Consider the following 26,370-nt stretch of genomic DNA (forward strand, 5'->3'; position numbering starts at 1 on the left):
AAGACACTCAAATGGTTGTGTCACGTGAAGCCCGTACTCAAATTATTTTAATTCTGTTATTAATGGTAAGTTAATATTTGGGAAGTAAATCTTGCTTGCATGTTACCAGATGTTCAGTCTATTCGTAGTTCTTATTTATTGACAGCTAGATTATTAAATTTTGTATATTATCATTATCCTGTTCGCTTTCATCCGTAATATTTGTACTAATGCAATCTTCGTTCCTTTGTCTAATTGTACTGTCTTCATACAGATCATATAAAGCAAGAAGAGAATCAGTGTAAAATTTTCAACTCTCTCTCTCTCTCTCTCTCTCTCTCTCTCTCTCTCTCTCTCTCTCTCTCTCTCTCTCTCTCTCTCTCTCTCTCTCTCTCTCTCTCTCTCTCTCTCTCTTTCTAAATATTACAGAAAGGTATCTTATGTAGTCATACTCAGTTATGTATTTTTACTCATTCCAATTTTTCTTCACGGATACTGGGAACCACATGGTATTTTTCTGCCTTATATTGACATGAATCCCTTGATATTGGTTGTAAGTTATGAAGTTTTACATTTTTTTTGCAGTTAGCCCTAAGTAGTAGGCATATGTTTTGTAAACTGGCAGCAACTTTTTATATAAATATTTACTAATCAGTATCTTACTAACAGGTGAACGAGGTATTCTCTGGGAACAGTGGGATGGGGTGAACATTGATGACATGGATGATATCCAAGCCTGGAATCAGCTCAACGCATCCCATGCCAGTTACTCTGCTGAAGTCCAAGATGATGCTAAATTTCAAGTTGAGATTACCGAGGTGACAGTTGGGAGGCTTTCAGGTAGGAATTCGTTGGGTAGTACAAATCCTTCCATTTTTTATGTGCCTTTATCTACTGACACAACAGTGAAGACATTACCCAAAAAATGGCATGCTTCTGTGGAGGTATGCTGTGGTTACTGGTAGTTGGGGTTGAAAGCTATGCACAGCCTTGTATTGGGTAGTCTTTGGTTCACCTTTGCCAGCTCTGTAAAGTCTTTGTCTTAAGGTCATTTCCTTGATATTTCAGCTTCTCTGAACTGAAATATCAAGTGAACTTTTTTGATCAACGTTTATTTGGGGCCCTTTAAAAATGGTTGTATTATACCTGGCATAAAGTTTTTACATTTCCCACTTCTCCATCTATTTTAACCAAACTTGCTGCAAGCATCTGCAAACTCAAATTTGTACAGATGAAGAGACTCAAATTAGTTCAGATAAAGAAAACTCAAATTTGTTCAGATAAAGAAAACTCAAATTTGTTCAGATAAAGGAAACTCAAAAATATAAGATAAAGGAGCCTCAGATTTGTTTGGATAAAGAGGATCCAAATTTGTTCAGATAAAAGAACCTTAATTTTATTCAGATAAAGCAGACTCAAATTTGTTAACACAAAGAAGACTCAAAGTTGTTCAGATGAAGGAGACTCGGATGTGTCCAGATGTGATGCCCACCTCAAAGTGAAGATGAGGAAATTAAGAAACTGAAAGCTGTCAGGGAGCCATTTAAGAAATCTGCGTAAAAATGTCCTGATGTAAAGCGGATTCAATTTAGTTTAAACCATGGCTCCCTGGGCCAGAATAGGGCCACAATACAAGCATATATTTTTACATAAGAATAAGCAGGGAAAAGGAGTTGTATTCTCATTTTTTAAAAAATTTTTTGTGTGGTTTTCTTCATAGCTTTAATGTTGCCAAATGAACGTTGTTAATACTTGGTCATAAGTGTGCCAGTGAATCCAAATTTTGTCGATGATCTCCTGAGAGTACATCAAAATTCTTTTAGTTACCAAGGCAAACAATTTGATGATGATGATATTAATGGAAAATGGAAATAATGAAATCCTAGTACAGTGCAATGGTGATAATTTTGATTGATTTTACAGGATATTTTCATCCACCTCATGATGGAGAATATGCATTTGCTGTCCACATACCAAATGGAGACTATAAGTATCTTATTGCTACAGATGGTGCACCTGAAAATAAGGTTAGTGCTAGTTAAAATTACTGATGTTATATTAATTTTTTTGTGGAGTATTTTCAATTAGTTCAAGAAATTCACTTACGCACACAGTATTACAGACCTGATGTTAGGCATTTAATCATGAATAGTAATGTCAAGGTCACATCGGTCGTACATTTTATACATTTTCCTAGGGAGTGGTATTATATTTTCTAGAAAGGCAAATGTAAAAAGTGACAAGGTATGCTTATAGTGCAGTACTTGTGCATGGTTTATGTATGGATTAGCTATAGATTGCTTTTACAGAGTGCAATGATTGTGCTTGCCAGTAAAAGAATAGTGACAAAGTTGAGAAGTGCAAATTACTTTTGAAATACATCTGTATTATTAAATATTTTTCTTGCAGGTAGTGGAGGAAATCATTATTAATGTTATGTGTAAAGTTTCCTCTTGTACAGATTTTTAGCATTTCGAGTTTTCTCTCTCCAGTCTTTAATGTCCTTTTAATTCCCATCTAATAAAACTCTTCATCTTTGACAATCTCGGCCTTCCCCTCCCGTGGCCTTGGTGCTGCTACTTCTATACCCATTACTTCTCTTAACTGATTCTCCCTTTCCCTTTCTCATCATATGCCCAAAACATCTCAGTCTTTTTTTCAGCTTCTATTCAACATATTTGTAATATTGAAAATCAGTACTTTCTGTCAATGAATCTAAGCCTTTTTAGGTGACATTGATAGCCCTTAGAGAAATTTGGAAAAGAAATTGCAAGATTTATGGTTTTTATAATCAACTTCTGATTTTTATTACACTTTTGTGTTTTAATCTGCTTTTTATTTTACATTCACAGACTTCTGCATACAACTGGAAAAGATTTGATCTGAAAAAAGGCAGTCCACCTTATATAGAAATACTTTTTCGTGGCAGTGGTAAGTATACAGTATATTATTCCAAATTGTGATTTCTATGAAAACACTGAACCAAATGCAATAAGCTTCAAAGGTATTACATATGCTGTAGTTCTTCACTGCCTACTGGTGATTGTTACATACTAACTTTATAGACAGATCTTTCGTAGAACTTTTATATACAGTTCATGTTCTTTTTTCTGAGTGGCTAATTGTTTTCATCAACATCACCTAGTTCCATTTTAATATACCTAAATGGAATAAATGGGATACCTTTGAATGAAAACAGAATGATTTAGAATGCATCTAGGGTTAAGTGGATATTGAAGTTGGATGGCATGCCTCGTCCCTTGTAGTGTATTCGACCAGCTTATATGGTCAAATGAGATAAATACCTGTCAAACTCTTCCCTCAGTGTTAAAACCAATCTCAATGGAAGAGTCATTAACTGGGCAAATGATCAACCAAATGGACAGAAGTGATTGTTGTCAATGATGCTTGTCACGAATGAAACGGAAGTTCAAGTGTTTTCTTATGGAATCGTATGAATGTAATTTCAGAGTAATCCAAGTGCAGTGCATTCCAATAGGATATTCAGACAAAGACATGTTCAGAATTTGAATGCAGAACTGGCAAAAATCTTTCTTTAGACCACGCTAGTAAAAGAAATGTTTGATAATGCAACTACACTGAATCAGCTCATTGTATTAAATTTGGTCAAGTCACAGATAAAGTAGTGTTAGTAACATACTCATGGTTAATCAGTCTCTCAGTAATGGTACACTCTGTTAAATAGAATAGTACAGGTATCCATTTTGGTCCAATTTTTCTTTTCCTATGAAAGATGACAAAAATATTATATAATAATACTGTATAGTCTTTCATTTGATAAATAATTAAGATTAAGTGCTGTTTAATTTACACTACAAATTAATTTTTTTTTTTGCAGTCAGCACAGAAATAAAGCTTACACTGAATGACTTCCATTCAAAGTGGGAGTATGACAAATCCCTGATGTCGTACAATGAGAAGACTCGTATAGCCATAAACCCCAGGTTGAAATATGAAACTCATCGTGTTACTTTTGAAAACGCCCCAGGACAGATCAGCTTTTCTCTACATGGTGTTGTCTCCAGTCCTGTTAATGGATCAAACCCAAGTGAGGTAATTTAAGTTATCTTTCTGACTTAGTGTAATTCACTACAGAGATACTGTACTGTGTCAGTTACAGTCTGTTGAATGCACCTAAAATATTGTAAAAATTTCTGGACTCATAGCAGTTAATGCTAAGTTGCTTTTATTGTAGTTTTATTTCATCTTTTGAAGAAGCATAAATTTGCATTTGTATACAGTATCGGAATGAAGGATTGTATCATACTATTCCAAAACATGGTGAATGTGCATTTTATCAAGCTTACCTACATAGCCTTGGGAATTACACCACATCCAGTTTATTATTTATAAGTTTTTTGTCATTCAAGGTCAAAATTGAGCTGAAGTAAGGTTATTGAATAAAACTGCATAAGTAAATATATTTTTAAAAAGCAACAAATCTACAATTGTACTTATTCACGTATTCGCCTTGTAAATCCTACAGTATCTGAATACTGAGCTGAATGGAACTTTTCCATTGAACCTAGACATGATTATAGTCACAAATAATTTCTCATTCCTTTCACATACACTATTCATAATTGCTGTAAAAAGGCCAAAACTTTAGTAAGCAGGAAATGTGAAAATGACATAAACTCCATCTCACAAATCACCAAGGAGAATTGTAGAGTAAATTGAAATATATGATGGCTTACATGTCGTATGTACAGTATTTGAAATAAAAGTTACAGGTTAATGATCATATGTATGTGCTTTCAGAAGGTTATCACAGTACACAGGGGACATGTACTTGATTTTAAAGTGCTGTACTTAGATAGAAATTACAGGTTGTTGTTGCTGACATGGATTTAATTGTTTCCATGATTTCCCATTCAGATTAGATCAGCAATTCTGTCATTGCTTGAGCAGCAGTGTGAGATACAAGAGTCAGGGCCAAAGTTTATAAAACAAGCTAATTTTGAAGATAGTGAAAACGATGACCTGGTTGGTGATGGTTATATTGATGCTACAACCAAGCCATTTTGTGGAAGGTAAGAGTTTTAGTTGATTTTTCCCTTCAGTAAATACAGAGACAAAACTGAAGATCTTCATTAATAGCTAATTTGCATTTTTGTACAACATTGAGAGTTCAGTTTTCTGACCAAGAAAATTAACCATTTTTATAGTTAGTATAGGACCCAACTTTTATACTTTATGAATGAAAAAGAGGTTTAAAACAAGAAAAAACATCAAATATAAGATGTTAAGGAAGCTATCTTGTTTTATTCAAGTTAGGGAACAAAGGACTTAAAATTGATCTTGTCTGTTTCCATATTTGAATTTTAAAACTCAAAATACATTATATAATTTAATATGTTCCTTCAACTTTTAAGGCAGTGTATCTAAGAAGTAATATGTTTATTACTATGGTATTGATGATTGAAAATCATAACACGTTAGGCAGAAAAGAGGCAGGAATTTGAAAAATCCAAAATTTATTCTCAGAACATAAAGTTAAACCTAAGGAATAATGGGCCACAGAACAACACATTTAAACACTAAACCACATCAAAAAGATTTAAAATAGATAAAAGCTCTGTTTCAACATACTAGTTACCAATTACTTTCAGCATGGAAGTGTTACAGACTCGTTTGATATACAGGCCCTAATGGCATCATTAAAAACTATGCTCAAATACAGTGAGGACTAACTAACTGACCCTAATGATCAGTAACTCTAAAAGGGTCATTCATAAACAATATGTTTTTAGATTTACCATACTTTACTGCAGAAGTTAATTCCTTGTTGTTTTGGACATGACAGTAACCTGATGTACTGGTAGTAAGTATGTTACGAATATTCTGTGCATCTTTCAGTGTTCGTATAATTTTTATTTCAGGTTTTCCAAAGTAACACATGAGCTGTACAGAACATTACACCGTGATACAGAAGAGAGATACATGATTGATATCAACAGATATCCATTTGTGAGTTCAGATACTGTGCTTCCTTGTAGGTTTTTCATGTCATGGAAAATACCGTAATCACTACGTTTGAGATTGTGTCCAGGAACTTTAAATGACTTGTTTTGTGATTTTAATATTTCCATAGTAGTACAGTTTTTTACCATTTCTTCTCAGATATGTTTTGCCATCAAGGGTTCAATCAAGGACACAATGAGGATCAGGTACAGATGGTATGACAAAAGTGGAAGCTCACGAACTGATGACATATATTTTTCCCATGGTATTCCAGTAGAAGGTGACGAGTACGTATCTTAAGTTTCAGTGTCTTGTCTAGCAGTGGTTTTACTTTGTACCACTGCATTGGGATCAATTTAGAATGTAGTCATGAGATGTGTAATATCTTGTATTTGTAAGTTTCAGAAAAACTAAACTAATCATAAAGTTATAGCTGAATGGTTGTTTTGTGCTTCTGTTCTTCAGAATTCCATAAGTTATTAGTGAAGAATTAGAATTACTTTGATATAATATTCCCAACCTTGAGAAGAACCCTAAAAGAGTTCAGAGGTCTGGTTAAACAAATCATTTATAAATAACTATAATCAGTTGAATAATTTAAAAGTAGATGAACAGAGAAACATTGATATTAAGAGAGAGAGAGAGAGAGAGAGAGAGAGAGAGAGAGAGAGAGAGAGAGAGAGAGAGAGAGAGAGAGAGAGAGAGAGAGAGAGAGACCCTTGTACCTGGAAGTACATACTTTAGTGTTTCTGACTAGATGAAATTAATTTTCACCTTGACTCTTATAACTTTGAATTCTTGTTGACAAGGGCTCTTTGATATTTGTTTAAGCCCATTGTATCATGGTTGTTTTCTTTCTACATCTTTTTGATATGAAAATGTATTTTTATGAGTAATCAATCAGCTGTTTTTGTTAGATATCAGTAAACTATCTTTCTTATCAGTAAACTTTATGGCCAACAGTACATTGTACAACATTAGCACATAAGTTCTAGGGAGGCAAGAGTTATTCACAGGTTTTCAATTTTTGTGGGAGATTGTGCCCCCAACCACTGCAGAATTGAGGAACAATTGTGACATTGGTCATTTGAATTCTTTGCGATAAAGTTTATTGAGAATTCTCACAGGCTCAAAATATCTCTTAAATCTTTCAATCAGGTGGCGGTTTCATTGCATTAATGCTAAAAAGGTAGCTGAAGAGTCTTGGATCCAAGACCAAAGATATGATGGAACAACACTGAGATTGAATTATATTTTCCTGCCGGATCCAAAGATTGAATATGATACCTTTAATGTGGACTTTGTTCAATTTGTCAGTCAGCAGATCTCAGGTACGTTGATTTCTTGCAAGTTGAACATCATAGAAAAATTTCTGTTATAATAAAAGAAGCCTATGAGTTAATCGAAAAGGCTCCGCTTGGTCAACATTAAATAGCTGAGTTCTCAGGGAATTTTCACATGTTATGATATATAATAGGATAAGCTAGCATGCCCTGTTTGAGTTCTGAACTGTAACTCAATATTGTGCTTAAGACTAAGTGATGGTGGTAATTATGGATTTTTATTGACTTAGTTCCTCACTTTAGGCACTCCAAATCTTATTTAGATGAAAATATGAAATGTAATTGAAAGCTCTATTAGTGGTGCTCTTAAAGCAATGGAATAATGTATTGTTAAATTTTACTTATAAACATTTACTGTTTACTATAGTAAACAGTATCTATGATATGATTCGTAAACTACTTTTGAAGGTCAAATGTACAGTATTAAAACAATGTGATGCAGTGGATTCTTACATGCATTATGAGTGTTATTCATGAAGTAATTTGTTTGAAATGTGCCTTTCAGTGAGACAGACAAGACCATCAGCTCTTAAATCCTTTGGGATCTTAATTAACGATGTAGAAGTAGAACCTGTCGCTGGTAAGGCAAATGCCTTTGATGTCAAATTCATAACTGCAAATTGTGAAGGTGACTTCCCTTTGCTGGGTGTAGGAGCAACTGGTAAGTTTCAATCAGGTTTCTTCCCTCACATGTCATTGCAAAGATTTGTTAAGCAAGCACATATTTTTTGAGTTGTGCAATTGGCCATTGTGGGTTAAGTAGATTATCAGGTCCGGTAAGATTATTTAAACTAACTAAAACTTTCCGTAGTGTTTGTATGTACTTTAATAGTTTTTTCAACTCATTGATTCTGAACAGTGAATGACCAGCTGGTCCAGACGTTGTCATCTGCCGAGAATTACAATTTCTCCACGCCCAGGGGCTATGCATTCATAGAGAGAACTGAAGCAGCATCCCATCCATTGGGTGGAACTTTTGATATGACTGTAGAAGGTGTAACAATCAAAGGTAAAGCATTAAAGTTAGAAAGTAGCTTTTATTTTGTTTATGTCTGTGTGAATTACAGGATTCTTGATTTTGATGATACCCCTACCAAAGTCAAAGGGTGTAGACCATATGCTGATTCATGATTAAAATGAGTTACATTGTCTTAAGAAGGTGAAGAGCCTTGCCTACTGTGTATGTGGTAGTGTTTGTCAAGTGTATTTTTTTCTTAAGTTTGATCTTTAATTTCCAAACAATGGTCCTATTGTATGCTGTGGTTTTATCTTTTTGTGTTTCATATGAATATGAAAACTGTTTGTGTAAGGTTTGTGTTTTGATTTTAGTTTTATATCTGGTACCTACACGTTTGGTAGCTATTCAAGTACCGTTGGCTAGATATTTTTATTAGTATTGTTCATGTTTATATCCTTCACAGTGTGTATATCACAAGTTAGTTGACAGGACTCTTGTATATGAGGTAACCCATGCTAGTGAAATGGATTTTTGTGGGTTTTTTTAATATTTTGCGCTATTATCAGTACAGTTTTAAAAAGCTCTGAAAGAATATGTGACTAGTTAAAGCATTAGTGAATTCTTAGTCTTATCCTCTCTCTCTCTCTCTCTCTCTCTCTCTCTCTCTCTCTCTCTCTCTCTCTCTCTCTCTCTCTCTCTCTCTCTCTCTCTCTCTCTCTCTCTCTCACACACAGTTTGAAGAAGGCTGGCATAAGACTTTATCAGACCTTCTGCTTATGATTTCATCCCTTACCTCCGTAAGCTTGTTTAAATTTTATACATGAAAACTTCAAATATGTTGTTGTTATCAAAACTTCTGGTCCTTTCTGTATTTTTGTGGTTTTTCCATGTTACCTGTTTTATCTCATGTTATCTTCTTTATCAGTGGCCATCTCAAGCTAGCTTCTTCTTCAATACATGCTTTTGAGGATAATTCAACCCTCTCTCCACAAGGAACCTTGTAACACAAGTCAGGTCACTTCTTTTTGTATTTACTCTGTGGAGTTGATAATCCTCAGATTACTTGGCTTAGCAATTGTCTTTTCTTTTGGAATTCTCTTCCTGCATATGTTTTATTACTTTTATAACCTTTCTTCCTTTTCTTATAAATAAGTAGGAACAAAATTTGTTCGGTATAGTATCGTGACTAAAAACTGTTGTAATCTCTTGCAGACATAAGCCCTAACATTCCTTCAATAAGCTTTATGGAAATGCTTGAGAATGCTTTTGGGACATCAAGATTCAGAGTGGAAAAGCGAGGTGATTGCGATCGTGGGTATTATTATTTCGAATGGCTGAATAACCCAGGAAAGAAGGAAATCCCCACCATTGATGAAACAAAGCTGGTGTTTGATGGGTAAGTTTTAAGTCAGGTAGATTCTTAATCTACAGCTGGATTCTGAAGCAAACAACTTTTGTTTGGGAAATTGAAAAACAAAAATTTGTTCCGATTCCAGTGACATCAAATAATGTAATATATATTCCGTCCCTTGAGATTCTGATGACATCAAATGATAGGATGATGTCTGGAAAGGTGGGACTGTTCAGAGAGCATTATCATTAAACCTGTCCAAGATGGAATATCATAAAAATGTTTTCCAGCTTTTCCATATTTTTCTTACATTTTCATATGCAATAACTGACATAAATAGCAATAATATACACACCAATGGAAAGTAAAGTTATACTTTTTTGTGGTGTGAAAATTATAAATCACGATAATGATTTGTTGTTCAAATCATAATGATTTATTGTTCAGCTGTGCATGGTCGTTGCTGTATGCTTCAGATATAGTATTTTGTGTGGGCAATATGACATACTTAAATAAATATGTTCTCCCTGGGAACATATCTGTTTATTTTTTATCTCATTGATACCGAAATTCATATTTATTAGACTTGTAACTTATTAAGAGGACTTGATAGATGTATATGACAGCTTCAGGGTATGCCAAGTTGATAATTGAATATGAGGTTTATCATTTTTATAAACAAGTAAAATATGATTGAAATACCTTTTATGTTTCAAAGGTACAGTACAAATATTTTTTTCAACATTTGCCATCCTCTGATCCATCCAAAATGTCCTTGTAGCAGTGAATGTCTGAAGATCTAGTAACTGCCATAGTTATTTAAACCAGTACAGTAATAGGGAACTTAGCATATCTGCCCAGCTGGTTGTTAATGTAGAATATAAGAGATTTGAATTTGTGGAAAAGAAAAAAAATTAAAATTTTATATATTTATCAGCACTCCTGGCACGATAATAGAGACCAGGAGACAGAATGAAGGCAATAATTGGCATGACCCTATTTCTGGTGGATTCTTCACTACCAGGAGGGAAGAACCACATGTAAGTTTATTTTTTAAAATATTTCTTTTCCCAATATACTTTGAAATATGAAAAGTCAGAGTTCTGTGTATCAGAAACACTGATATTTTTAAACTTTTTCTGTGTTCTGAAATCATAAATGCAAATGTCAAACCTCTGTTTTAGAGCACCCTTTGATTAGTATTTTGCAGTCAAATCATTCATTCCAGTATATGTGTAGCCTCAAAGACTGATTGATGTACTATAAACATTAAATTGTGCATAATAAAGGATAGTCAAAAGTTAGTGTCCAAATATTTGAATCTTTCTTCCATTAGAAAATGAAATTTTAACCATCATATATAATAATTCAAAAGTCATCACAGTAATAAGGTTAGAAAATTCCTGTGTAATCACAAATGTTGTTTTGGGCTGGAGAGCTTATCTAGTGCTGTATGACTGTCCATATGCTAAGGAGGTTGTTTTTTTTTTTTGTCTGTAGAGAGAATTTCAGCAGTTATGTAGATAGATTACCTTTGTATTTTAAACCATCATTTTTAAATATACTGTATTGGATTCATATGAACAAGAAATTTAGTTCTTGCTTATTTGTGCCATGTTGACAAAAGTTTTGTATGCAGTAGCTGTTTTATAGTATTCCACTTCCTCCAAAGTCAGTTAAGGCAAAGTATGTTTAATTCCTCTCAGATGTTTTAAATATTTACTAGTATAAATGAATTTCTTGCCAGTCTTAGGAAATCATATGGAATTAAGTTACATATCCTGCTTCTTTGAAGGTTTCCATGATAGGTTAATTTATATAGAAATTAAATTATATAGAAACATTTTGCATCCATAAACTTTCTTACACCTAGGTATTTTGTAATAATGATTTGTATATTTGTAATAAAAAAATACTGTATGATTTCAGGTTGCAGTGACTGTGGGAGGATACCATACTGCTTGTCGTACTGATTGTTCTTTCCAGTATAACAGCAACGGAATTCCCTCTGTGTCCTCTGTGACTGACACTTTTGGTAAGCTGATCATCATCTTGAAAATTCATACATTTTGTTCTATACCAAAGATACAGTATAGAGTTTACAGGTCAACTTATAATGTGGTCAATTTGTACCAAGGTCACAATCTACCCAGTTCAATTTGTAACCTGGTCGACCCATAACCATTTGAACGCCTAATTGTGAATTACCATGGATTTTTACCTAGTCACATATATGTAGAAGCAATTTTTATTATGGCAGGTCTTTTGTGTGGATATGACCTTACTTACAATTAAGCCAATTGCTTGTACATGAAATAATCAGTTGGCTTAAAGAACACTATATCAGAAGTACTTGAGATTTTATGCAAAAAAAGTATCAAGTTATATAAATCAAACACTAGAATGGAAATGACAAAAAGTAATGTACATCTTATTTCTAGCTTTTGCATGAAAACTCATAGAATTTTCCTTTATTGCAGATGGTACATTGTACACATTCACTGTAAGCGGTTCTGGCTTTACAAGCAGTAACTTAAAAGATTATTCAGTTGTTATTGGAAATAAACTATGTACTGTTACATCAGTTACAAGCACTGAGGTAAGTTCCAGAATCTGAAGAAAGATTAATGCAGTGTAGTTCATGAATGTTTGTTGAATGTACAGCATTTGCAATTTTCATACCTTCTGAGGGTTATGGTATCTGAAGACTGAAAAATTACCTTGACAGGTTGAAGATTTAGATGGTTCAGACTTGGGATGAAATTGGAAGAGATATACTTTGTATGAAAAGTAGTAAATTTGGAAGTAGTAGAGCAACACTCCATAGAAAGGTCTAGAACGTTATGGAGAAAGGCATGAAGGAAGTCTTGGACCGAATGGGTATTTATGCAGAAAATCAGAAGGCAAGAAAGAGTGAAGAAAATGCATTTCATCGATGACCCTGCCAGAAATGTTATAAAAATGTTAATGATGATAATAATACTGCACTAACATGCTAGCTAATGTAGCACACTTATGTCACGAAGCTAATCACTGAGATTTATTTATATCTGAATTTTTCTTGTGACTAAGAATTAAAAGGTGAATTGTAAATTTTATGGTGAATGCTTAATGGTCCTTGAATATTGTACAAGAATTTTTAACAGATATTTTAGATAAGACATTGAATAACAGAATGTGAAAATAATATAATAGTTATCTTTTTTAATAATATAATACAGTCCCCCATAGTTATCTTCTTTAAAATCAAAGAACATTATGTAACAGGAAATAGACTTTAAGATGTGTTTTATGTCAGTGTGAGTTATTGCCATATAATGTTCTTTGAGGAAGGATCTTGATATGATAAAACAAAATGGTCACTCTGTAAATTTTCCAAATTGCCAAACTATTCAATCTCATTTATCTTATTTAGAAAGTGGGAATTAAAGATTTAAGAGATTCCTTATTAAAGAAGTGATAACTTCTAACATTAAACAGTAAGCTATCAGGCTTAGAAAACAATTAAACCTTTTTTTAAAGTCAGAACTTTCTTAAAGCCTCCCTTTGAAAAGAAGGAATTATATTTTAATTTGTTTCTAAAAGAACAGTTCCTTTCTGCCAGCCTTGTAAGAATAAAGAATTTTACTTAGGTAGCTTTAGAATTCTGTATTAACTAACTAGCTATAAAATTTTGATAATGAGTGGAATCTTCTAGTAAATTCCTTGGCTCCTCAAGATTGAAAATATTAATAGTGAAAAGCGAACACTAACTGAATGCTCAGTACAGTATTTATTATTAAAGCAAAAATCATGAAAGCCTGTGTTGTACTCCATAAAATATTATGCAACCTTTTTTTATTCACTTTGAAAATGAGTCACCTTGTAATTTTTTTTTTTAAAGCCAAAGTGCACTGTTATTGTTTTATAGACTAGGTATTCAGTTAGTTCATTTGGAATTTTTTTATACGTATTTCTAATGACAGTTTGTTATAACCAACAGCTGAAGTGTACAGTTGATCACCTACGAGCTGGAAACCACCCTGTTGTAGTCAGGATGCAGCCTGTAGGCAGTGCAACACAGCCCAACCCTCCTCTCTCCACAACTGTCAGTGTGGCTATAACTGCGATTACTCCTTCATCTGGAGGAACAGGTGGTGGCTATAGACTCACAGTAACTGGTACTGGATTCCCTGAGAATCTTGAGGGTTGGGAAGGTAACAGTGTAACTATTGGAGGTGCTGAATGTGACATTGTGGCTGCAACACCTTCCACAGTGACCTGCATTGCCCCACCAGGAGTAAGTATTGTGGCAAAATGTGTTTTGTAAATTGGCTTTTGTGTCTGTCTCATCCATTTTCTTTTAAATATATATGTGTCACTTTGTCAACTTATTGCACCAATTCTTTTATGAATGTTTCCCTGACAAATCCTGTATTCAACCCTGAAGAGATACTGAAAGTTTCAGAAATATCTTAAATAAAGTGTAGTGTTTTAATTCTGTTATTAGTTTTTGATAGCTTTACGTATTACTATCCAAGGATTTCTTGCATGCTTTACGTATTACTATCCAAGGATTTCTTGCATCCTTGGACCTCCTGTTTATAATTGTGGTTTTGATTTAAACAGTTTTCCTGCTGCATTCAAGTATCTTTTTTCAGGATAAAATCTTGAAAACCAGTTTATCACACAAATCTTGAAAAATGATTTCCTGTTTCAGTATCACAAATTAAGATGCACCTTACTGTAGTATCAAAAATTCTTTAGTGGACAGAAAGGCTTTGAAAGATCCCAAATTGAAAAACGAGGTAATCAAAAGCATGTTTCTGCATATCAGAAATGTCTCAGTCTTCATGTGCATAACATTTCCATTTTCATACCTGTGCAGGCAGCTGGAAGTGCAAGTACTATAGCAACAGTTGATGGAACTCCATCCTCAGCAGCCAGCTTTACATATGATGCTTCACTGTCAGCATCAATAGCCTCAATTTCTCCAACATCATCGTCTGTTTTAGGTAAGATGGAGAAGTTAACTGTCCACTAGAATAGATGTGAGTAGTGTATGATACAACCAGTTCATGTTATCAGCCTTAGCAATTTTGGTTTCTTTAACTATATATAAGTTATGTATTCTCCCTCCTCTCCAAGGACCAATTACTGGAATGTTTACGACAACTCATAATAGAAATTATGATGGCCCCTTATTCTCTTATTTTATCGAACATCACGTATGTCATGTAATTGCTCCCTTGGTTGTTGTTTGTATATTTCATGTTTGACATTTATGACCAGTGAAATAATTGATTGCAGGTGGTGACCTATTAACCATAAGTGGCTCTGGCTTCGGAAGTGTCCAGGATACGAGCACTGTAATGGTATGTTAACAAATATTCAAACTGAAAGAGACTTGAATGATTTTCCCTATTTAGTTATGTATAATTTTTTTAACCATTTGCATATCAGATTCACAAGACTTCATACATAAACATTTACAGTATATGTGCCACACTTCAGCACTAGTTTTGATGAACACTTTTTGACAGTTGGCTTTTTTCAGTTGTATATACTGTGTATATGTATATATTTTTAGAGAACATTTCTAGCATCTTGTGTTTAGTGAAACACTGATGTTGTATGCATATGTTGGACTTCATGAATTTAGACTTTTAAAGACAAATTTTTTAAAGATGTTGATGTTGATTGTATGGAAGATTTGGGTAGCTTTTTAAAATGTAAAATTACTCCATTATTACATAGGTCCTCGACTTATGGTGATGGATCTATTCCAGCACCATGCTGTAAGTTGATTTCCGCTGTAAGTTGGTGTTTTGCTGTTATCAGTGCTTTAGCAGCACTTACAGCAATATAACTTGATGTTGCATCAAGTTACAGAGCCATAAGTGCCGTTAACTTGATGCCTATTCTTGCCGTTAGTGCCATCAACAGCGGAAGTCGATGATGCACATCCTTTGTGAATTGCGAATGGTGAAGATAGGTTATGTTGAAATTAGAAGTACTGTATGGGATTTTTATGTTGTAATTTACAAGGTAAATGTAACAATACATTTTAAGATTTTTACCTTTTCCAAACAGGTCGGTGTAAAGCCATGTAAACCAGTAAGCTGGTCAGATGTATCAATACAGTGCACATTACCGTCTTTGTCCCATGGTCAGCATCCCATCATTGTTGACATAAAAGACAAAGGCTATGCCAGGTTTGTAATATTCATTGCCAGTAAAGTTCATTAGTATCATTTAATTGGAAATTTACAAGTAACTGATTTTATCACAGTTTATCTAGTGCCTATTGTCACTTCTGCTGAAAAAGTTGCTCAACATTTGATATCTCTGTTGTGGTATTCCTCTCATTATTGTGAGATTCATTTTTGTAAATGTAATGAATAATAAAAAACATTATTTTTTCTCACACAGTGGTAGTTACGAGATAGCATATACATTCAAGGTGACAGGATCTTCAACTACACATGGCTCTGTATATGGAGGCACTCGTGTTGTCGTACAAGGAGCTGGTTTTGGAACCAATTGCTCTCTCTTGGAAGTAAATTTGGGTGAAGATGTAGAATGTTCAATCATCGATTGTTCTGATACCGAGATTCTTTGCAAGGTCCACCTGGTCCCTAGAAAACATGTCATTAGAAACAATGGATCACATCCTTGTGAGTTTTGAAGTGGGAGTTACCTTGAATATAGTGATTTGAGTGGAAACTGAATGGCTATATTAAAGAATTTGAAATTTAAACTTGCTTCAGATTTGATGTGTTATAATAGCTGTTACCTGTGAAAGAATATACATGGTTGCCTTTAAATAATGGAAAAGATATGGTGTAGCTCTCCTTATGTTATAAGATAAGCAAATATCATGATGTCCACTTCTCAGTTTCCATTCCTTTTACTTGGCATTAGTAGTTTTCTGCCATATTTTTGTTGTTACCTCATAATGTCAATTGAAAATACTGGTTGTTAAAATACAGTGCTACAAAACTGGAATACGAAAGATAGTCATTTTATTAATTTTTTTGCTTTATGTTCCTTTAATATTAATATAATTGCCTTTCTGTTAGGGTTATAAAATTTAACAGTGTTTTGTCTTGAAGAAATAATTAACCATGGCTTGCTTGTTAACCCAATATTAAAGGGAGGGTAAATGTGTTACCTGTCAGTGAATGTACTTTCTAAATGAGGCTTTGAAAACTGCCTCCCTCCTTTTCTTCAACTTCAGCTTATGGGAAAGGATACGCCTGGGAACCCAAGTTGCTGAATGTGTGCGAAGGTGACACAGTCTCGTGGGTCTGGACAAAGAACGATCCACTGTCCCAGCTGCTGTATAATGTCTTTGAGGTATCTGCCCCAGGAATAAGAGAACATGACAAGGGGTTCACTTCTGGTGATCCTAAATCAGCAGGTTAGTAAAGGGGGATCATTTAGTTTGTTCTTTGTCAGTAATAGGCATTGCAAGTATCGTTTGTGCATTCACACACCCAAATCAAATTTATATAGGACTGTGGAAAGTCTGATAGCTTAGGATCAAGTAGTACCAGAAGAATTACTTGGAGGGGGTACATGTTGCTCAACAGCTAATATAATTGTAGTTTTACCCTTTCATTGGATGAAAGATTGTAAAATTCAGAGAATAAAGAAGCATAAAGTACATCCCAGAAAGTAGCAGAGATACAGTATATGACTAATCAGAAAAACATGCAGTTCAGGTGATATCAGTTTCCACTAAGTAAATGTGGGGAAGGGTAGTCTGAGAAAGCAAGCAAGGCTCAGGTTTTTTCAAAGATTGCCAAAAATAAGACCTACAAAAAGATAGAAAGCCACTGTGGAGAGAGAAAGATGGTCTAATGAAGAGGTAAAGAAAGAGCAGTTCAGTAGATGAATTGCCTTTTGTTTCAATCTGTAGAAAAATGAAAACAAAAGTTGAACAGCTAATAGTATAAAAATATTCCAAAAGAGATAGACAAGGCTAGCATAAATCTTTAGTTATTCATCAATACTCATGTGTCAAAGTTCCCAGTTGATGGTTAGATGCAAAGTGAGTTCTCCAGTCTTATCAGCCTTGTACACTTTCTGCTTGAATTCTCAGCTGATCCCGACATCACCCATCCCTGTCTCCTTAATTTTTTTGGGCTCCTTGCTGATTTTTGGCATGCCACCTCCATATCTATCCATTACTTCCCAACTAAAAGCTTCTCTCATCTCACCACACACCCAGATCAACTGACTTTAACCTGTCATTCTATTTTTTGAGCTTTTGGGTGCCTCATGTCTCAGTAATCTCCCCATATACTGTATATGATGATTATCTCCATATACTTAAGTCTTGAATCCTAATATGCTGTAATCACAATTGTTAAAAATATCCTCCACCTTGTGTTATGTAAAGTAGCTCAGGCCTTATATTTGGGGCATAAATTTGTACATTGTTTTTTAATAAGGTACACTTATTAACCAGCAGCCTTGTAGCATTTTTCAACTTTCATTACATGGTTGCCACTTTTACAATCCAATGTGTTCCCAGGTAACAGAAATGTTACTCCTCATTCTGTTTTCTTTTGGCGCTTTTATTTTAGGATTTAAAATTTCTTACTGAATTTATATTTTTGCATGCTGAGCATCTCATGCATGGTTTCAGTGGCAGTCAGAGATATGCCAAATTAAAAAGCAGTTTCTGGTCATACTTATACAGAGGCAGGCATGAAAGTGGTTTTAATCCTATACAGACAGTTCTCTGGTGCTGGTCATTGGTTGGCTGGCACCCCTCCCCCATGAACCAGGATCAGATCTCTGTTCGGATCTGTTTTATGAAATAAGAAATACACCATACATGAATACAGGACAAACTTGAGACAAAAATAATCAGAAGTAAAGATGGTAAAGTTCTCAGCATAAACTATTGTAAGGCCTCAACTGAGATTTGCATTAGGATTTAGTTGTCATACAAATTCTTGTTGTGCACTGATATCTGGTATTCACTTTATTACTCTTTGTCGGTCAAAGCACTGGTTTATTTGTATCAAATAAAAGAATACACAGTATCATTATTACAGGCTATGACAATAAGTAAAATATCCTATGTTCATATACATTATGTAATTTTGTTCCAGGTTCTGTGTCTGTGGAATTCCCAAATGCTCAGATTGTTTACTTTGCGGGAGCACCTGTTTATGACGACTTGGTCATGACAGGCCAAGTAAATGTGCTCCGTCCTAAGCCAGAAACATTTAGAGTTACAGTTAAGCTCGGTGGAATTACTGCTACTAATGAATTAGGAGGTGGATCTGGAAGCACTAACTTTGGTAAGTAGTTTATTGTTAATATTTACATTATTATCTAGGATCTGACTGAAAGCTTTATATAATCATTAATATGCTTTGTGTGCTAGACTCTGACATAGGAATTCAGTTGGCTTTTCTTAGTTACCATGCATTCTCGAATTTTTACACTGATATTTGTTATAGATATGTTTGAGTAATACTACTAAATTTACTGTTGACATTTGAAATGCAAGTTTAAGTAAAAAGTACAAACGCCTCAAAATTAATTGTAGAATGTTGTCTTTCAGGAACTGGCATAAATGGCTGTGGCTCCACTGTAGATACTGCACTGAGTCGATGTGATGTGAATGGAACAGCATACGTGCCAAGTTCACCACCTGATAATAGTCATCTGTATTTCTTCACTGATAAGTGTTTCACACCATCTGTAACAGGTGTATCTGCAGACAGAACGTTTTCTGTGGCTCAGCTCAGGTTTGCATATAAATAGTGTACTATTTTATACATTTAATTCAGGCTACTCTGTTATTCAAATGATTTCCTGTTTTAGTACTTTGGTATGTTGAATTTGTCACTAAAGTCGAGATCCATTCTTCTTATTAAAGTACACTTAAAAGTTCAGCTAGAATTTAAAAGAAAAGTTGAATAACATCATTAAAGGAACAAATTGTGATATTCATTACTTTTCATAGAGGTATTATTTTGTGCTGAAGTGACACCATTCTCTTTTCAGTGGACTGCAAGTCACTGCAGGTGTGACCCTTACCATAAATGGAACTGGATTTGGGCCTCAGTCATGTCAAAATCAGGTTAAAATTGGGGAAGCAGTTTGCACTGTTGTTACAGCTTCAGAAAGCCTCATTGAATGCAAGCTTCAAAGTCAAGAGGAACTGATGTCTATTAAGCCTTATGGCTTACAACTGAATGTGGTTAATAGGTCTGTTATCTCTGATATGTAATTTAACTTCTTGACATGGAATATTTCCAAATGAAATGTCTTTTGTTTGTTGTGTTTAAATAACTACTCTGGAGATCTTGAAAGCCTGGAAGAATTAGGGATGAATAACTCAAATTTTTATTACAGGGGATTAGCTATGGTTGATGTGTCCAATTATGAAAAGGAAGGGAAGATTACTGTAGTTCCTGTGGTGACTGCCTTTTCTCCTGCTGAGGGCTCTATCGCTGGTGGTACAAAAATTACAATAACAGGTAAATAAAATGACTTATAAATTCATATTATTGTCACTTTTAGCACAAGAAATTTACAGGTTGATTTTATTGTCATATGCTCATATAATCGATGTCTTTTATAACAGTAATGTGAATAGCATTGACATTAACTCTGAAGCATTTTAACTTTAGGATTTGAAAGAGCAGTGTTTCATTGATTTGTGTTCTGCATATTAGGTACTGGTCTCAAAGCCTTTGATGGAAAGGCCACAGTCTCAGTTGGTTCAGGAACATGTACTGTTGACAGTGTGACATCAACAAGTATTACTTGCATAACCTCACCAAATGCTGCTGGGTCTTATCCTCTTCAAGTTTCCATTTCAGCTTTTTCTGTAAGTAATTAAGCCATTTTGGATGAAAAATTCTTTAGAAATTGTAAAGATGTAGCAAAGTATGTTGAACTGGATTGTTCTGGTTTAGCTCTTGAATTATAAAAAAAAGGTTGCTAATTTGTAAATTCATCCGGACCCAGAAAACAGGGTTAAACCATCACAGTAATAAGTCAAAATCTCACAGCATTAGTGGTAATTATTTACTCATACCTTCCATATAACTTTTCACGTTATCTGGTGAATGAACAACGGAGTTTTCACCGTAAAATTCTTTATTAGAAAGTAAGTTTCATGTAGAGAACTTTCAGTTTTAGGATAAAGTACTCCATATTTCACTCTTAGATAATTCCAAAAGATTTGTCATTCAAGAAGTCACAATGAGACAAAAAGTATTATACATGGATACTCAACTAGATTTTCTGATCATTCCTAAAGAAAAGATGGTCATTATAAAGTCAGCCCTTGAAAAACATTACCTACTACATACTATAAGCTTCAATCTTGTTGGGTATTGATTGCAGTGAAATAACCATGACTTATGAGTGATAGGTCTTCATAAACCCATTTGATCCCTCTTACCTAAAAAGACATTTTCCAGTGCTTAAAATTGTCAGTTGGAATAAAAGATAATCGCTATGGAGGGACTAAAAAATATTACCTTAAACTGCAAAAGTGTGATAAACCAGCTAGGTAATATTTATGATCTAGCTAATAAAGTTCCATTCATACAAGCATCTTGTATTTCTTCTTTAGGCTTTTTTTTTCCAGTGTTGCAGAACTAATTCCAGATCTCATGCCTATATGTTTAGCAACAAATAATCTTGTCAATGTTATAGCTGTTCATCCTGTTTCCATCTGTTATTAGATAGTGTATGAACAGGTAGTTTTTTAGTACTTGTTCATGTATCATATGAAATAAATTACTGGTTGGAATTAATTTTTCAGTTTCATTACAGTATTTTGTTGCATTTAGAAGCGTTCATGACATACTGAGGAAATGCCAGTTTGGCATAACTTCCTCTACATACCAGTAGTTTTTGGAAGGCCTTTTTGTTAATATGTTTTCTACTTGTTAATTATTCACAAATTCTTTGTTTTTGTAAATTTCAGATTCAAGCTGAGAGTGAAATGGTTAGCTCCACATTTACTTACAGTAATTCTGCAACTCCAACTGTAAGTTCATTTGTTGTATCAGGTGAAAGAGCCACAATTTCCGGATCCTTATTTGGCAGTGATGCATCAAAGGTCACTGTAACACTGACAAAAGCCTCTGCCAGGCATAAGAGGAGCGTAGAGGATGACCAGATTGCTTCTGTTCCTGACCCTGTAGTAATACAATCCCAAACGAGGACCAAGGAATATGAGAACTTAAAACCCACATTTGACGAAGAAGAAAATGCTTTCCGTTACACTCATATCCCTAAGGTTAGAGAGGATCTTTTTGAAGATGTGAGGAGCAGCACCAACTTTTGGAGTGAATTTACTGGCACAAATGCTTCAACATTTGAAGAAACCAAAAAACTTGGAGTTTGGAGAGTTGTAGGATCAGGACATGTTGAATCTCCTACAGTGCTAGAGAGATCCAAACGACAGGCAGAGCAGGAAGAGACATCCTTTGATTGCTCACCAACCACTGTGACAGATACTGCCATTGAGTGTAACTCTCCTGGTTTACCTGCAGGATCTTATGAAGTCTCCATCATTATCGATGGCAAAGGAAGTGCTAGAGTTGACGCTAGTGCAGCAACAGCCACAGTAGCACCAGTTATATCATCCATAGCTCCCAAAGAGGGTAGTATCCATGGTGGTGCCTTATTAACTATTATAGGGACAGGTTTCATACCTGGAGAAGTAAGTGTTGACATAGGGGGAACATCTTGCACCATTGAAAGCGAAACCCCCACCAGCTTAACGTGCCGCACCTCTCCTCACGCAGAAGGTGTCATAAATGTCAATGTCACGTCTGGAGGACTTCAGGTCACAGCATCAGACCAGTATTCTTTCACTGCTAGTAAAACACCAGTTCTGACAAGTGTCTCGTAAGTCATTCAGAATTTATTTGACTGATGCGTGTATAGTGTAATAATTCTCTTTAGATTTAAAATAACAAACATAAATTTGTTAGTGTGAAAGAAGTAAAATATGTGTATATTTCTAATTTGTATTTAGTTTTTGGGTTGGATATTTAATTGAAATTTACTCATTGTACATACTTTTGACATTATGATGCTTTCCTCTGCATAACTGTTCTCTCTGATCTGAGAACCTCAAGTCTGTAAATGAATTAACTTGTGAACTATTCCCTTCATGTATATTAACTACTGTGAAAACATTGATTCCCATCATTTACTCTGTCTTTAGATTCAAACTTTCCCTTTTGGGAAACTAATCCTAAAGTAGAGTAAAGCATCAGTATTTCTATAAATAGTTTTTGCAAATGTAACCAGTTGCATTCATGTTTTTTCTTTAATTATTGTATACTCATTTTCTTTTGAACAGACCAAACAGTGGTTTGACTTCTGGGTCATCCTTGGCCCTGACAGGAAGTTCATTTATGCTTAGTGGTGTTGCTCCCCAAGTCTTCATTGGAGGTTCACCATGTGCTGTTGTTGGCTCTCCTAGTGGTAATGCAGTGTCATGCACTGTAAGTATAGTTATTTACATCATATCTGTAATTAATTCCCCAATTTTGTACAAAGGTATGCATTTTTGTTATTCCTTTTTTAAGATATTTACCAGACTGTTTACTTTGTTACCAAAACGCTCCAAGAAATATCAAACACAGCATAGTACAGTACAGGAAATATGAAACTTTAGTCTTACCCATTTGTGTTTCTATAACTAATAACTGAAAGAATGGGAAGTTATTAATATTACGACATTTCAAGGTGCAGCTTTTAAATATTTATGGTATATTAATATTTCATACTTACTGATTATGGAATTTATCTTTCGTTTTCAGAGTCCAGATTTGGCTGGTGGTGTCCAAAAGGCTGTTGTGAGAGATTCTATGTATGGTGACTCTAATTCTGTAGATATTCAGTACTCCATGTCCCTGGTATCAGTCACACCATCCACTGGTAAGTTTTTCCCTTTGCAACTTACTGTGTCTCTCACTATATACTAATCACTTTGTGCTTTTATGTTGTGGTTATGAATCATATGTTTTTTGGAGGCTGTAATAATAATACTCTGTATTCAGTATCAGAATCAGTGAGTGATGTGTGGTAGTATTTACTGCTAGATATGTGTACTGTGTATCCCAAATGAATAATTTATGAAGTGTGTTGAATGCGTTTGTTTATTAGGAAGGCAGCCTAAGCATACTTTATCTTATCTTATGCAGTGTAAAAAAATGTATTGGCAGTGATGGATTTTTCTCCAGCTGATACAGGAGAGGATGACCTCGTGTCAAAATGTTCATGAATGAATTAGGCCTGTGGACTTGGAATCCAATCAAACAAAGGCCAGGAGTAGCACCACCTTCTTTGTGGTCTATGTGATTGTTGGGGGATTTATCCTCTGGCCATTCTATTTTCTACCTCCTTTTGAATGATGCATCAGTGACCACTCAGGAGGACTTTATGATAAGATTCTAGATTTGATTTAACTGGAAGACAAGAAATCTCTAAAGCTGCCTACACTCATACAATTGTCTTGTATTAAAGCAGTAATATACAAGACAGGTAATTCTTCAAATTTTGCCTCGTCTTGCGGACCCTACGACTGACTTTCATATTCCCAAATCTTCAGAAGTCCATGTACCAGAGGTGGATACCTTGGATATTGCCTCTTAGACTTGGTGCCTGGTAATCGCATGGTAAAGTCGTGCTTTGGATACTTTGGTATTATCTCCTGTTTGTGGGGTGTTATCTGGCCAAAAGTGGAAAGGCTAAATAATTACCAATTTTTAAAAAAGCATAAGGTTCTCTCAAGTCAAAGATGTGGCACCAATCCAGGCATCCCTCGCAAATTTTTTGTCAAGCAAATACAGTGGGCAAAAATAATTTTGTGTTTATGGAACAAAAATTATCAATATTTGTTATTACAGTATTCTTTGATGAAATGCTTTTTTTCTCTATTTAATGTGCTGTTATCTTGATATTAATTTTAGGTGGCTTTGGTGGTGTAGAGGTGGTCTTGAGTGGGACTGGGTTTGATCCATCTGGCGGATCCAATATTACAGTATGTAATGAGGCTTGTTTAATCCCTATGAATGCCTGTATTTCATCAACAATGCTTAAGTGTTTGGTTCCATCTCGAAAGCAAGGTAAGTCTCTGTCTGCATATTTTTGGGACTTTTAAGATATGAGTTTATACTACTAATGATCTCCCTAGTGATTACTTTTTATTTACGAATTTGTAATTTTTAAATGTACATCACTTGATCATCATAATTCAAAATCGAAGCTGATTCAACAGTTTTGGTTGTCCACTTATATATTTTAACGACAAATCCAAACAGGTGAAGTGTATACCTACATTACAACTTAGAAGGAATACTTTTCAGTTATCATAATATTCATATTGCATTTTAGAATTTTACAGATAATTCTTATTTTTGCACTTCTAGATGGTTCCCCAACACTATCATGCGATGTAACAGTAAGTAATCCAGGTGGTGGAACAGCTACTCTAGCTGGTGGTTTCACGTATGATGCTTCAATCACTCCAGCAGTAACTGCCATTTCACCAGTTCGTGGTGGTACTGCAGGTGGAACCACATTGACCATCAATGGAACTGGATTTGCGTAAGTAGAGTAGTTGAAGTGAAATATTTTTTAGTCTGTCATTGAAATTGTAGTCACTGGTTGTGTTGTAGTTATCAACTTAGGCATCTTCTCATAAAGTTTTTATATTACTTTAATCGTCTGCAGAATTAGATAGTATACTGTAATGAGTTCTTCTGTCTTGTGCACTTGCCTTCTTTCCCATGTGGTCCCAGTCTTTTATGCCCCTTTTCTAGAATGTGTGGGTTTTGCCTATGATCTTTGCCCTGCTACATCCATATTAACTACTTCTCTCTCTCTAAATGATCCTCTCACTTAGATACTGAAACCCTCTTAATCTTTGAGCTCTCACTTTATCCAGCAATTTTGTCAATTGTAATATGATCTTCACAGTTCATGTCAGCCATAATTCTTAGTTTTTTTCGATTGTGTTTAGGTAATTAGTTAAATCTTAGTTTACTGTATTTGTGCTCCAGTATTGCAACATGTAGGTATGGCATTGGTAATGATAAAGAACTTATGTCATTACATAAATTAAAATACATTTTAACTACAATCTTGCTGTAGTCTGAAGACATTTTCTCATGAAGGAAACTTTAGCTGAGAAGTATGTGCAAACTAATATTTCTCTGAAAAGTGATTATGTTCATCTTTTTGCTAACCTGATAACTATGTAAAGGTTGATCTAGTAAATCTCTTTTTATTGAATTTTCTGACTACAGCGTATCGGGTAATGAAGTATCCATAGGAGGATCGGAATGCAAGATAAAGTCTGAAAGTACAACTCAGATTATCTGTGTAACTGAGGCCCACAATGGCCCTGGGAAATTCTTTGTTCAAGTCACTGTTCCTAACGTTGGCATTGCTACAACGGTAAGATAACATCTTAATTCATATTTTGTTGAAATGATTTTTTGCACATACAGTACTTTTGTACATAATTTTGAAGTTACTTTTACTTATGGATTATGATGAGTATGTAAGAAATGATATCTTTATAAACAGAATGAAAATGCTGAATTCTTCTACATTGATCGCTGGAGCTCCATCTACACATGGGGAGGGGAGCCTGTCCCCTCGCAAGGGCAACTGGTAGTCATTGAGGAAGGGCAGACTATTCTTCTTGATGATTCCACTGAGGTTCTTAAGATGCTGCTCATTAAAGGTTTGTTTACACCATATTT

General features: G+C 34.6%; 2 protein-coding genes across 2 annotated transcripts in view; both read left to right on the forward strand.

The window, feature by feature from the left end:
* Positions 1-2,835: 2,835 nt before the first annotated feature.
* Positions 2,836-6,027, forward strand: LOC136826324 (uncharacterized). The gene is made up of 4 exons (XM_067083575.1): positions 2,836-2,910; positions 3,839-4,053; positions 4,879-5,033; positions 5,883-6,027. The coding sequence occupies exons 2-4, from the start codon at positions 3,904-3,906 to the stop codon at positions 6,025-6,027; spliced, it is 450 nt and encodes a 149-aa protein (XP_066939676.1). The 5' UTR covers positions 2,836-2,910; positions 3,839-3,903.
* Positions 6,028-6,159: 132 nt separating this feature from the next.
* Positions 6,160-26,370, forward strand: part of LOC136826325 (fibrocystin-L-like) — a 57,619-nt gene continuing 37,408 nt past the window's right edge. The window contains exons 1-26 of the mRNA XM_067083576.1: positions 6,160-6,251; positions 7,123-7,295; positions 7,813-7,968; positions 8,167-8,316; positions 9,478-9,661; positions 10,554-10,656; positions 11,546-11,651; positions 12,097-12,215; positions 13,599-13,895; positions 14,484-14,610; positions 14,906-14,970; positions 15,689-15,810; positions 16,028-16,272; positions 16,836-17,018; positions 18,724-18,915; positions 19,182-19,368; positions 19,628-19,831; positions 19,979-20,103; positions 20,302-20,456; positions 21,567-22,495; positions 22,956-23,100; positions 23,419-23,536; positions 24,571-24,726; positions 25,030-25,207; positions 25,909-26,059; positions 26,192-26,351. Coding sequence (XP_066939677.1) covers positions 6,160-6,251; positions 7,123-7,295; positions 7,813-7,968; positions 8,167-8,316; positions 9,478-9,661; positions 10,554-10,656; positions 11,546-11,651; positions 12,097-12,215; positions 13,599-13,895; positions 14,484-14,610; positions 14,906-14,970; positions 15,689-15,810; positions 16,028-16,272; positions 16,836-17,018; positions 18,724-18,915; positions 19,182-19,368; positions 19,628-19,831; positions 19,979-20,103; positions 20,302-20,456; positions 21,567-22,495; positions 22,956-23,100; positions 23,419-23,536; positions 24,571-24,726; positions 25,030-25,207; positions 25,909-26,059; positions 26,192-26,351 — 4,822 coding nt within the window. The remainder of the gene's footprint in view (positions 6,252-7,122; positions 7,296-7,812; positions 7,969-8,166; positions 8,317-9,477; positions 9,662-10,553; positions 10,657-11,545; positions 11,652-12,096; positions 12,216-13,598; positions 13,896-14,483; positions 14,611-14,905; positions 14,971-15,688; positions 15,811-16,027; positions 16,273-16,835; positions 17,019-18,723; positions 18,916-19,181; positions 19,369-19,627; positions 19,832-19,978; positions 20,104-20,301; positions 20,457-21,566; positions 22,496-22,955; positions 23,101-23,418; positions 23,537-24,570; positions 24,727-25,029; positions 25,208-25,908; positions 26,060-26,191; positions 26,352-26,370) is intronic.

This window comes from Macrobrachium rosenbergii, chromosome 40, assembly GCF_040412425.1.
Source record: "Macrobrachium rosenbergii isolate ZJJX-2024 chromosome 40, ASM4041242v1, whole genome shotgun sequence".
Classification (NCBI taxonomy): domain Eukaryota; kingdom Metazoa; phylum Arthropoda; class Malacostraca; order Decapoda; family Palaemonidae; genus Macrobrachium; species Macrobrachium rosenbergii.

What these genes read in the sequence shown, in the direction of transcription:
- LOC136826324 (XM_067083575.1), top strand. Translation starts at nt 3,904, where the DNA reads ATGTCGTACAATGAGAAGACTCGTATAGCCATAAACCCCAGGTTGAAA. An exon ending in ATGGATCAAACCCAAGTGAG is followed by an intron (nt 4,054 to 4,878) that starts GTAATTTAAGTT and finishes TTTCCCATTCAG; the next exon opens with ATTAGATCAGCAATTCTGTC. An exon ending in ACCAAGCCATTTTGTGGAAG is followed by an intron (nt 5,034 to 5,882) that starts GTAAGAGTTTTA and finishes TTTTTATTTCAG; the next exon opens with GTTTTCCAAAGTAACACATG.